The 11,626-nt window shown below is 34.6% G+C and overlaps 2 protein-coding genes across 3 annotated transcripts in view; one reads left to right on the forward strand and one right to left on the reverse strand.

Moving 5' to 3' along the window:
• Nucleotides 1-4,908, reverse strand: part of CIDEC (cell death inducing DFFA like effector c) — an 81,675-nt gene extending 76,767 nt beyond the window's left edge. The window contains exon 1 of the mRNA XM_067473334.1: nt 4,887-4,908. The gene's annotated coding sequence lies outside the window, so the exon portion shown is untranslated. The remainder of the gene's footprint in view (nt 1-4,886) is intronic.
• Nucleotides 265-9,484, forward strand: LOC132781208 (T-box-containing protein TBX6L-like). Of its 2 annotated transcripts, none has more exons than XM_060785269.2 (8): nt 265-699; nt 1,407-1,509; nt 2,139-2,303; nt 3,369-3,518; nt 3,597-3,667; nt 8,531-8,598; nt 8,680-8,815; nt 9,203-9,484. In XM_060785269.2, the coding sequence occupies exons 1-8, from the start codon at nt 548-550 to the stop codon at nt 9,441-9,443; spliced, it is 1,086 nt and encodes a 361-aa protein (XP_060641252.2). In that variant the 5' UTR covers nt 265-547; the 3' UTR covers nt 9,444-9,484. The 2 variants fall into 2 exon arrangements, with proteins under 2 accessions (XP_060641252.2, XP_060641251.2); XM_060785268.2 differs by having other exon boundaries at nt 270-699; nt 8,677-8,815.
• The last annotated feature ends 2,142 nt before the right edge of the window (nt 9,485-11,626 follow it).

An 11,626-nucleotide genomic window follows, 5' to 3' on the forward strand; every position in this document is an offset into this window, starting at 1 on the left:
TCTTGTTAGTTTGGCTTGGAAGTATCCATGCCCACCCACACATGCATGCATACACACATACATACATACTTTGGTTTAGAAGCATCCATTCCTGTATTATTATTATTATTATTATTATTATTATTATGGCTTTGGAGAATTGATTCCTATATTATGTATTTTTCTCATTCTTCATAGTTTGGCTTGGAAGGACTCATAATTATTACTTTGACTTACAAGTGTCCATTCCAATATTATATATTATTATTATTATTATTATTATTATTTTGGTTTTGGATAACTTCCCATATTATGTATTTTTCTCATTCTTTTTTGTTTGTCTTAGAAGGATCCATCCTTACGTTATTATAACTTTGGATTAGAAGCGTCTATTCAAATATTATATATAATTATTATTTTGACCGTGGATATTTTGTTCCTGTATTATGTATTTTTCTTGTTATTATTATGGCTTTGAAGGATCAATTCCTGTATTACGTATTATTATCATTATCATTATCATTATCATTATTATATCCCAACATTCCCTTTACCAAATAAGGGGGTGATGAGTTGTCTTCTTGTTGTTGTTGTTATTATTTTATTACTATTTTCTTCCCCAGCATCTTCCTCTTCCATTGAGGTCACTTTGGAGGATCGGGAACTTTGGGAGAAATTCCATCAAATTGGGACTGAGATGATAATCACCAAAAATGGGAGGTGAGTTTGAGCTCCATATTATAATTTACTGTCATTTATTCACTTTTTATTTTTTCTTAATTCATTTTTAATTTTTGTATTTTTCTTCATAATTTTTCTTAGTATATTCTTAATTTATTTTCTTATTTTTCATATTATTTTTTCTTTTTTTGTATTATTTAATTCGTTTTGTATTATTTTTCTTATTCTTATTTTTCTTGTTTTTCATATTTATGTATTTATTTATTTACCCTATTATACCCCACCTTTCTCTACCCTAAGGGGGACTCAAGGTGGCTAACATATGGCAGTTACTCAATGCCTTAAACACATACAACATTAAGCTTAAAATGTATTGAATTAAAATTAATACATATTAAAAATTTAAAAATTATATTCAATATTAAAATTATATTTCTTATTTTTCTTAATTTATTATTTCTTGTTTTTCATATTATTTTTCTTCAGTTTTTTAATTCTTTTCTTGTTTTTTTGTATCATTTTTTTAAAAAAATCTTTATATATTTTCCTTGTTTTTCATATTATTTTCCTCCATATTTTCTCCTAATTTATTCTTTTTCTTAATTTTTCATATTATTTTTCTTATTTTCCATTTTTCTTAATTTATTATTTTTTCTTAATTCTTATTTTTTGTATTACTTGTTTCTTAATTTATTTTTTAATTTTCCTTAGATTTTCTTCTTTCTCTGTTGTTTTTCCTTCTCAAGGCGCATGTTTCCTCAATGCAAGGTCAAAGTGAGTGGATTGCTTTCTGAAGCCAAGTATCTCATGATGGTGGACTTTGTTCCTCTGGATAATTTCCGTTATAAGGTACAAAAAATAATCAGTTTTTTAACAATTTTCTGATGTATTTCATAGAAAAAAAGATTTAAAAATAATTTTATGATAAATTTCATAGAAAATACAATCTTATTTTTGATATTTTGTGTGGTATATATTATAGAAAAATATAATTGTTTTAAAATAACCCTATTTTAAATACACTTTGTGATATGTTTAATAGAACAGTAGTTCAGTTCTTAATAATTTTATATATTTCATGGAAAAATTAACTCAATGTTTAATAATTTTGTGATATATTTTATATATAAATAAAATTATCCTATTTTAAATAATTTTGTATATTTAATAGAAAAAAATCTGATTTTTGATCATTTTTGTGGTATATTTTATAGAAAAATAGATTTGTTTTTAATCCTATTTGAAATACATTATGTGATATATTTAATAGAAAAATAGTCCAGTTCTTAATAATTTATAATAGGAAAAATAATCCAGTTGGAAATTTTATATTTTTAATAATTTTGATATGTTTTATATTCGTATCCAATTTTATATACTTTTTGTTGTTTCATAGAAAAAACATCCAATTAATAATTTTATGATATAGAAAAAATTAAATTAAATTGATTGTGTTGTCCCCCCTCTGTGTCTGTCAGTGGGCGAAGGACCAATGGGAGGTGTCTGGGAAGGCAGAGCCCCGCCCCCCACCCCGGACCTACCTGCACCCAGACTCTCCATCCCTCGGCTCCCATTGGATGAAGCAGGCTGTCTCCTTCCAGAAGCTCAAGCTCACCAACAACACCCTGGACCCCCAGGGACACGTAAGGAACCGCCCCCTTCCAAGATGGCCACCAAATAATCACGCCCCTTCCTGCCCCCCCCCCCCCCGAGATGGCCGTCATGGGATCGTCAAATAGGAATCAAAATAAATGGAAATTCAAACATGGCCACAAGTAAATCATCAAATATGAATAAAAGAAAATGAGTATTAAAATATTCGGTAATTCATAAAATATGAATAAAATATTATAAAACGATCATTAACATATGGCAGCCAGTAAATAATCAAATATGAATAAAGGAAAACAATATTGAAATTGACTGATTTATATGTATATTTCCCGTCCAAAGTTTCCAAGAAGGAAAAACACTTTAAAAAAACTCCACAATAAATTAAATAATAAACAATTTAATTAATTATTTAATTGCAACCAATTTCCGAAAGTACAACTTTAAAAAAATAAAGAATAAAATATAAATAAAATAATTAAAATGTTATTTTTGTCTGATGAATATGTATTCACTCTCCATCCAAAAAGAGCACAATAATAATGAAATAGTAAAATATGAAATGAAATAATACTAAATAAAATAAAACAATAAAAATGAATTTGTCCCGTTTCCAAAAAATAACACACTTTAAAAAGAAATAAAAACAATAAAAAAATTTGAGGAGAGATTTATTATTATTATAAATGAAATAAAATGAAATAAATAAAAATATTTTGTCCCATTTCCAAAAACACAAGAAAAATGCAATAATAAAATAAAATGATAACCAATAATATCACCCAATTTTCAAAAACATGAAAAAACAAAAATAATTAATAAATCATATGTATGTACGTGTGTATATATATATATATATCTCCAATTTCCCATAAACATGAAAAAGGGACAATGAATGAATGAATAAATAATATATTTTCATCCAATTTTCAAAAACAAAAGGAACAATTAAAATCAAATAATGTAATAAAAAATTAGACCCTGCCGCCACTGAATACAGCCATCAACCCTTTCACCCCAAAATGACTGCCACAAGTCCCCCCCCCCCCCCCCATAGCCTCTATTTCCCTTTCCAAGATGACTGTCTCTCTTCACAGGTGATCCTCCACTCAATGCACCGCTATCAGCCCCGGTTCCATGTTCTCCGTGCAGAAGACAGTCAAGATGGTGGTCGATGGAGCTCCTTCCGAACCTTTCTATTCCCGGAGACGGCCTTCACCTCCGTCACGGCCTACCAGAACCAGGAGGTGAGGGGCTGCGACCTTTGACACAACCCCTGACCTTTCACACGACACATTACTAATGTTAATATCTTTGTTGCTTAGATCACGAAACTGAAAATATACAATAATCCGTTCGCGAAGGGCTTCAGGGATCAAGGAGGGAACGCTTCTCGGTGAGTCTGATATTTATTACTCTGATGTTTATAGACTCCGTACAGTGGCCCTTATTTCTCATGCCAGTAAGGTAATGCTCAAGATCCTGCAAGGAAGACTCCAGCAATACATGGAGCGAGAGTTGCCAGATGTTCAAGCTGGGTTTAGAAAAGGTAGAAGAACGAGAGACCAAATTGCCAATATCCGCTGGATAATGGAGGAAGGCAGGGAGTTTCAGAAAAACATCTACTTCTGCTTCATTGACTATTCTAAAGCCTTTGACTGTGTGGATCATAATAAATTGTGGCAAGTTCTTGGTGGTATGGGCATCCCGAGCCACCTTGTCTCTCTCCTGAGGAATCTGTACAAGGACCAAGTAGCAACAGTCAGAACTGACCACGGAACAACAGACTGGTTCAAGATTGGGAAAGGCGTACGGCAAGGCTGCATACTCTCACCCAACCTTTTTAACTTGTATGCAGAACACATCATGCGATGTGCGGGGCTTGATGAATGCAAAGCTGGGGTGAAAATTGCTGGAAGAAACATTAACAACCTCAGATATGCAGATGACACCACTCTGATGGCCGAAAGCGAGGAGGAGCTGAGGAGCCTTTTAATTAAGGTGAAAGAAGAAAGCGCAAAAGCCGGGTTGCAGCTAAACGTCAAAAAAACCAAGATTATGGCAACAAGAATGATTGACAACTGGAAAATAGAGGGAGAAACCGTGGAGGCCATGACAGACTTTGTATTTCTAGGTGCAAAGATTACTGCAGATGCAGACTGTGGCCAGGAAATCAGAAGACGCTTACTTCTTGGGAGGAGAGCAATGTCCAATCTCGATAAAATAGTAAAGAGTAGAGACATCAGACTGGCAACAAAGATCCGCCTAGTCAAAGCCATGGTATTCCCTGTAGTCACCTACGGATGTGAGAGCTGGACCTTAGGGAAGGCTGAGCGAAGGAAGATCGATGCTTTTGAGCTGTGGTGCTGGAGGAAAGTTCTGAGAGTGCCTTGGACTGCGAGAAGATCCAACCAGTCCATCCTCCAGGAAATAAAGCCCGACTGCTCACTGGAGGGAAAGATACTAGAGACAAAGTTGAAGTACTTTGGCCACATCATGAGGAGACAGGAAAGCCTAGAGAAGACAATTATGCTGGGGAAAGTGGAAGGCAAAAGGAAGAGGGGCCGACCAAGGGCAAGATGGATGGATGGCATCCTTGAAGTGACTGGACTGACCTTGAGGGAGCTGGGGGTGGTAACGGCCGACAGGGAGCTCTGGCGTGGGCTGGTCCATGAGGTCACGAAGAGTCCGAGACAACTGAACGAATGAACAACAACATGTTTATAGACATGTCTGTATTATATTTAGAACATTTATTTATTGTATTTGTACATACATTTGTTACATTTTGTATGTTTATAAAATTCATTGATTATATTTCTAAAAATATATGTTTAGTGTATATTTATTTATTATATGTATTATATTTGTATCTTATATTTATAACATTTATTTAGCATATTTGTACATATAATATCTGTATGTTATATTATAACATTTATTTATTAATTATATTTGTATATTATCAAATTATATTTGATAATTTACAAATTTAGTGTATATACTAGCTTGGGTACCCAGCGGTGCCCAGGTTATTTGAAAAGACAATTGTTGGTTTTTGGATGTTAGGTAATATTCCCCAACCCTGCCAGTATTCACAGCTGTCCATGTTGGGTCTGTGTGCCAAGTTTTGTCTAGATCCATCGTCAGCTGGGTTCAGTGCTCTGTATAAGGGAGAACTACAACTCCTGTATTCCAGGGTTAATCACCCCCAAAACCCGCCTGTATGTACAGTTGGCCATGTTGGGTCTGTGTATCAAGTGTGGTCCGGATCCATCATCTGCTGGGATCAATGTTCTCTGAATACTCCCACGTTTGAACATCAACTCTCTTCGAACCATGCGAATATGCACATTTGGCCATGTTGAGTCTGTGCCAAATTGGGTCGAGATTCCTCATTTGCTGGATTCAGTATTCTCTGAATACAGGTGAACTATAAGTCTGGTGCCAAGGTCAATCACCCGCAAAGCCTGCCAGTATTCACAATTGGCCATCTTGGGTCTATGTGCCAAGTTTGGTCCAGATCCACCACTTGCTGGGTTCAGTGCTCTCTGAATACAGGTGAACTATAACTCTCTGATGCCAAGGTCAGTCACCCAAAAGTCCACCAGTATGAAAAGGTCGTGTTGTGTACTAGGTTTGCTCCAGACCCGTCATTGGTGGCGTTCAGAGGGCTTACGAAATAAAGGTGAACTATAATTCCCAGTGTTAAAGGTCAACCACTCCCAAAGTCCACCAGCATTCCCAGTTGGCCATGTTGAAGTTGTGTGCCATATTTGGTCCAGATCCATCATCAGATGGGTTCAGTGTTTTCTGAACACAGGTGAACTCCTGGATGTCAAGGTCAATCAACCACAAACTCTGCCAGTATGCCAAGTTGGCCATGTTGGGTCTGTGTGCCAAGTTAGTTCCAGGTCTATCTTGGTGGGGTTCAGAGTGGTGCTCTTAGATTGGAGGTGAACTATACATCCCAGTTCCAACAACTTCTATAAATCATGGTGAATTCTCCCCAAACCTCTCTCTCTAGTATGTTCAGTTGTTGTGTGTCATACGAAAGAGTAGGAAAGGGTTAAGGAAGAGGCAGTGGGCAAGGTCATGCAAATTCCACACCAGTGGAGAGAGAAAGGAACACTGGGATGTGGCGCCCACTGTAACCTACAATGTCAGTGGAGGGAGGGCTTTGATGTGATGTGAGTTAAAGCTGAATTTGGAGGCCAAAGATTGACTGTATAAGCGGACACCCCTGCCACATACACACATACAGATTTTATTATGTGTACAGACAGATAGGTAGTATTTATCATATTTATTTACCTAATTTTTATATGGGTTTATTACATGTATCACAATATTTATATTTATATCATGTTTATTATATATTTATATTTATATCCCACTTTTATCACAGTATTTGTCATATTTATTTACGTAATATTTGTTGTATTATAAGTAAATGAAATAAGATTTTAAAAATATACTAAATGTGGGGTATAATTAAATGGAATTGTAAATATTAAAAGTAAATATATCCATAAATGATATAAAGTATAAATAAAGTATAATTAAGGATAATAATGAATATTAAAATATAATATAAAAATGCAGTAAATATTATAAATGAATACAATATAATATAGTAAATGTGGGGCAGTTCATACCTTCTTCTAAAGTTTTTAATGCTTCCGACACCTGGATTGGTTGCTTAACATCAAAAATATACCAACAGTTTCCCCATCGTGGTCTCTGTGAAATCACACATATAGTATTTCCTGCGCCTGCGAAGTCAGTTCGGAATCTTCTAGAACTCTAAGATACATTTTGGCAGAAGCCCTGCCCACACTCCCCATGGAGGTATATAGCCAGTGGGAGGGGCTACTGCCTCAGTTCCTTTTATCTGCCGCCATTGCAGCACCTTAGTAATCTCTTGTTTTTTAGACGAGCTTCCTTTTTACGTCATTGTGATAGACTAGGACTGCTTTTGACTATTTTTCTTGTGTTCTTCGGCTAGATATTTTTATCTCGGGCAAGTACGTCTTCTTCCTCTTTTTTGTTAACTACTTGGCTTGTGAGGGGAAGTTGTCTGACACAGAAGGGCATGTATGCACGTATTGCAATGCTCTGCTAAGGAGAAGGCCATGCAGTACAATCTGCAGCGTATGCCTTCACTCCCCAGGCTCGCAAATCGCAACTCTTGGCCCATCCATATCACTGCTTTACAATAGAGCCCCCTCCTCAACGAAAAAGTCTGGCATTGGACCATTCTGTGTCTTGTTACTTGAAACTAGGGAACCACCCTTGACAATTACAGCATGGTGGTGGGCACTTAAATATTGGCTCAAGATCACAATTTTCAGTTTAGGATCCGGTCTGATTCACCATTTAGCTCAGGATGAGCATATAAGCAGCTAGTTTAAAATCAGTTATAAGAAAGCCTCCTCCATCTGTCTTTCCGTATTCTCCTAACTCACCTGGTTTTCAATATGGCTCTTAAATCAATCAGAGACTGTGGGATATTGCCTTTTGTGCGCTGTGCTCTCATTTATATGTATCTTGCTCCCCAAGTGCCCTGTCCATATAGTATATTGGGACTTTCCATGCAGCAAATCATTTCAAGAACTTGGTTGTGGCCAAATACTGCTGCCTGTTTTTCAAGGCAAGGTGAAATGTGTTCCCGTCTGAACTGCTGCGTGGGAGATTTGCTGGTATCCCATGTAATGAACGACTCTGCCTATGTAACAAGCAGGAAGTGGAATGTATCTACCATATTCTACTGTCATGCAGTTTTTATGAATAATCTCAAGCACACATCATTAGTCGCCTACTGAGAAATTTAAAGCTAGTCCAGTGAAATTTTATGTGAAGTTTTTACTTGGCGATCACCATCCTCATGTGACCCTGACTGTTACCAAGTTTTGTTCCGAGCCAGCCGGGATTAGACAATTCTCCATTTTAGACACAGGCTGAAACATTTTTGGTACCTTTTGTAGTCTTTTACCTACGCTCATAGCCATCAGGTTTAATCCCCTATTTTAATCTGTTTTAACTGTTGCTAATTTGATCCAACTGTGTTAAATCAACCAGCTGTTGTTAATCTTATTATAGCAAAAAGGGTCTTTGGACCATAATAAAATGTTCTTGTTGTTGATATATAAAAATATAATATATAATAGAATAGAATACAGTAATTATAAAAATACAAATTATAACAGAAAATATTATATAAATGAAGAATTCTTATAATTTTTGAATCTTTCAAAAGGGAGGGGAGGGTCCAACGGAAGAGGAAGAAGGAGGAGTCCAAATCGAAGATGGCTGCCAACCAGAGAGGTATTTCCTGTTGGCCGGGTTTTGGGACCCACCCTGGTGGACAAAGCGGACATCTTGGTTTTATTCCCTTCTGATTAGTAGAGCGGATGGATTCATCGATTGTTGGGAAAGTGGCGGAAGAAAACGAAGAGGAGGAAGGCAGCCTTTGCCCTGACGAGTGGCCCGACGGACGCCATTTTGGGCCTTTTCCAGCAAAAATGGCCGAAGGCCCTTACAGGTAGAAGCAGCTAATAATGATGATAATAAAAATGATATGATTACAATTGATATAACCAATTGTAAATTATGGGATTACAATATATATTTATCGTCTATTTTATGTTTCGGCATTGAATGTTTGTGGTATATATGCAGTGCTCCCCCCATCATCCCCCCCCCCCCCGGAACATTCAGTGCCGGAACATAAAATAAACTATGAATATACAGAAACACTAAAAACACTGAAATCAATTATCTCCACTTTAAAATCAATTGTTTAAACCATCTCAGATTAGCCATACCGGATCTGGTATATATATAGTGCAATTACAAATAATTCATATGTATGTAATATAATTTATATGTGTGTGTGACTTGTCCTCTCTTCTGTTCCTTCTTTTGGCAGGTTCCTCCCGGAGACTGACGACCTTTGGCCCCGCCCCCCTCCGACAGACTTCCCCCCAAAGGTCATGACCCCTGACCCGGGCCCCTCCCCCTTCCGGCCTGCCTTTCCAGAGCAGGCCTTTGGGGCCCAATGGATGGTGGCCCCTCCCCCTTACTGCCAAGTGGCCTTCCCTGCTGAGTTCGGGGGGTCACAGGGAGGTCACGCCCCGGGGTCACCGTGTCCCTTCTTCCCTTATTGGTGATAGTAGAATCGGAAAGAATAAAAAGGGATGTTAAATGGGAATGTGATGTTGTCATTTCCTTTTGTCTTGCTTTTTCTCTCCATACGGAAACACAAAGTAGCTCACAACTAAGCATTAAAATGCAACTTAAAATATACAAATATTATGTTTTATATTTATTATATATTGTTTAATGTTTTATAATGTATTATTTTGTTCTATTTTTATATTTCTTTTTGTCAGTGGTTCCTCTCCAATCTCCCTATATATATATTATTTTATTGCAATATTACTTTACATTACTAAGTCATTTTATATTTATTATTGTATGGTTACATTATTATATTTTATTTTAGCATTATTCTATATTACTTCTATATCATTTATTATTGTATTATATTTTATATTTATTTTATACTGTATTATATGCTTTTCTATTATTGGATTATGGATAAAGTTGTTATTTTAGATGTATTACTATTAAACATTGTATTATATTTGGTTTATTATATAACAATGCATTATTTTGTTATATTTACACAAAATCAATTTTCATTATATTTATTGTTGTATGGTATTATATTTTATTATTGACATTATAATGCATGCTTTAATAAGTTAGGGAATTGTACAATTATGTCTAATATTAAAATGAAGTATATTTATCCCTAATTTTATAGTATCAAATACCAATATTTGTAATTATTTAAGAGAATTTATTATTCAAAATATCACACAAATATTTAGAATTAAGGCAGTATTATCCTCAATTTGAAATAACACACAAATAAAAATATGTTGAGGTTATTGTGGAAATTGAGATAAATATCTAAAAATAAATAAGAAATATAATTTAAAAATTTAAAAATATATTAAGTGTGTATTAAGATCTCCAAAACCCACTTAACCTCTCTAGGAAATTTCTATGTCCTTCAAGGCAACTCTATGGTGTGCCACTGGAAATGAGGTAATTTTGATGCTGTTGCCAGCCAAAACCATCATTTTCATGCAGAAATACATACATAGATATGTCAATGGATTGGAGCAGCGAATTACCATTTTTAAGTAAACTCTCTCTCTCTCTCTCTCTCTCTATATATATATATAATATTTGTACAATTTTTAAAAAGGTGCTGACCATAAGTTTTTGTTTCGAAGAATATATATTTAATACTGTTAAAAAATCTGTAGCATAGAAAATTAATAAAAATAAAAATATCACTAATCAGTGGTTTCCTCAAAAATACGACTTTTTCCCATCCAAAATAAACCGTTAAAATACATTATTGCCTTTAAATCTGAAGGATATTTTTTCCACTCAAAACACACACATAATGAAATAAAAGGACATTACATTTTAAAAAAGAAAATTACATTTTTTCACATATTATCCCTCATGCGACACACAATTTATTCAGCCATTTCCATGGCGTGGGAAAATGTATTTAAAAATGGCGAAAATTCCACCCATTTTGGAAGAACAAGAGAAATAAATCATCATTAAATATCCATTAACACAACAAAGCTCAGTAGTACTAATATTTTGTGAGAATTTTTCCCCTTAAAAAGTTGAAAAAAATAACATTGAAAAGAAATAACATCCATAAATGGAAGGCATTTTTTCACATTGAAAAATATCCAGAATTTTCTGTCCATTTCCGGATCAAACCACACAAAACAATGCAATTTTTCCACAAAAAAATCAATTGCCCCTTGATTTTACCACACAAAAGATATTCAAATTAAGGCACTTTGATTTGATAATACTGAATGGAACACTTAAAATACTTGCCCCAAAATATCCAGAATAATTGTACAATTTTCTTCAATATCCAAGTTGCTGTATAGTTTGTTATATATATATTTGTGTGTGTGTGTATAATTATTCCTTGTAGGTTGTATTTTTTTTCTTTTCAATCATTCCTTGTTCTGAAGAAATTCTGGATTTTTTTAATGGTGGAAATTATCAAAATTATAACAGTTTTAGCGATTATCAAAGCCAAAAATAAAGTGACAGCGAAAATCACTCAAAAATAGCAGAATTTTAGGCAAAATGAGCTAAAAATAATAAAAAACATGATATAAATAGCGGGGGGGGGGGGGGGGGAAGTCACAATTATTCCTTTGTTAATAAGCAAAAGTTCCTCAAAATGGATTGTTCTTTACTTTGAAAAATTAGAAATAAAATCCATCAAGTCTTCATA

This window comes from Anolis sagrei, chromosome X (assembly GCF_037176765.1).
Source record: "Anolis sagrei isolate rAnoSag1 chromosome X, rAnoSag1.mat, whole genome shotgun sequence".
Taxonomy (NCBI): domain Eukaryota; kingdom Metazoa; phylum Chordata; class Lepidosauria; order Squamata; family Dactyloidae; genus Anolis; species Anolis sagrei.

Excerpts from the sequence above, each read along its gene's own strand:
- LOC132781208 (XM_060785268.2), top strand. The coding sequence starts at position 548 with ATGAGTTGTCTTCTTGTTGTTGTTGTTATTATTTTATTACTATTTTCT. Across the intron at positions 2,304-3,368 it reads CCCTGGACCCCCAGGGACAC|GTGATCCTCCACTCAATGCA; the intron begins GTAAGGAACCGC and ends CTCTCTTCACAG. Across the intron at positions 8,599-8,676 it reads GATGGCTGCCAACCAGAGAG|TAGAGCGGATGGATTCATCG; the intron begins GTATTTCCTGTT and ends CCTTCTGATTAG.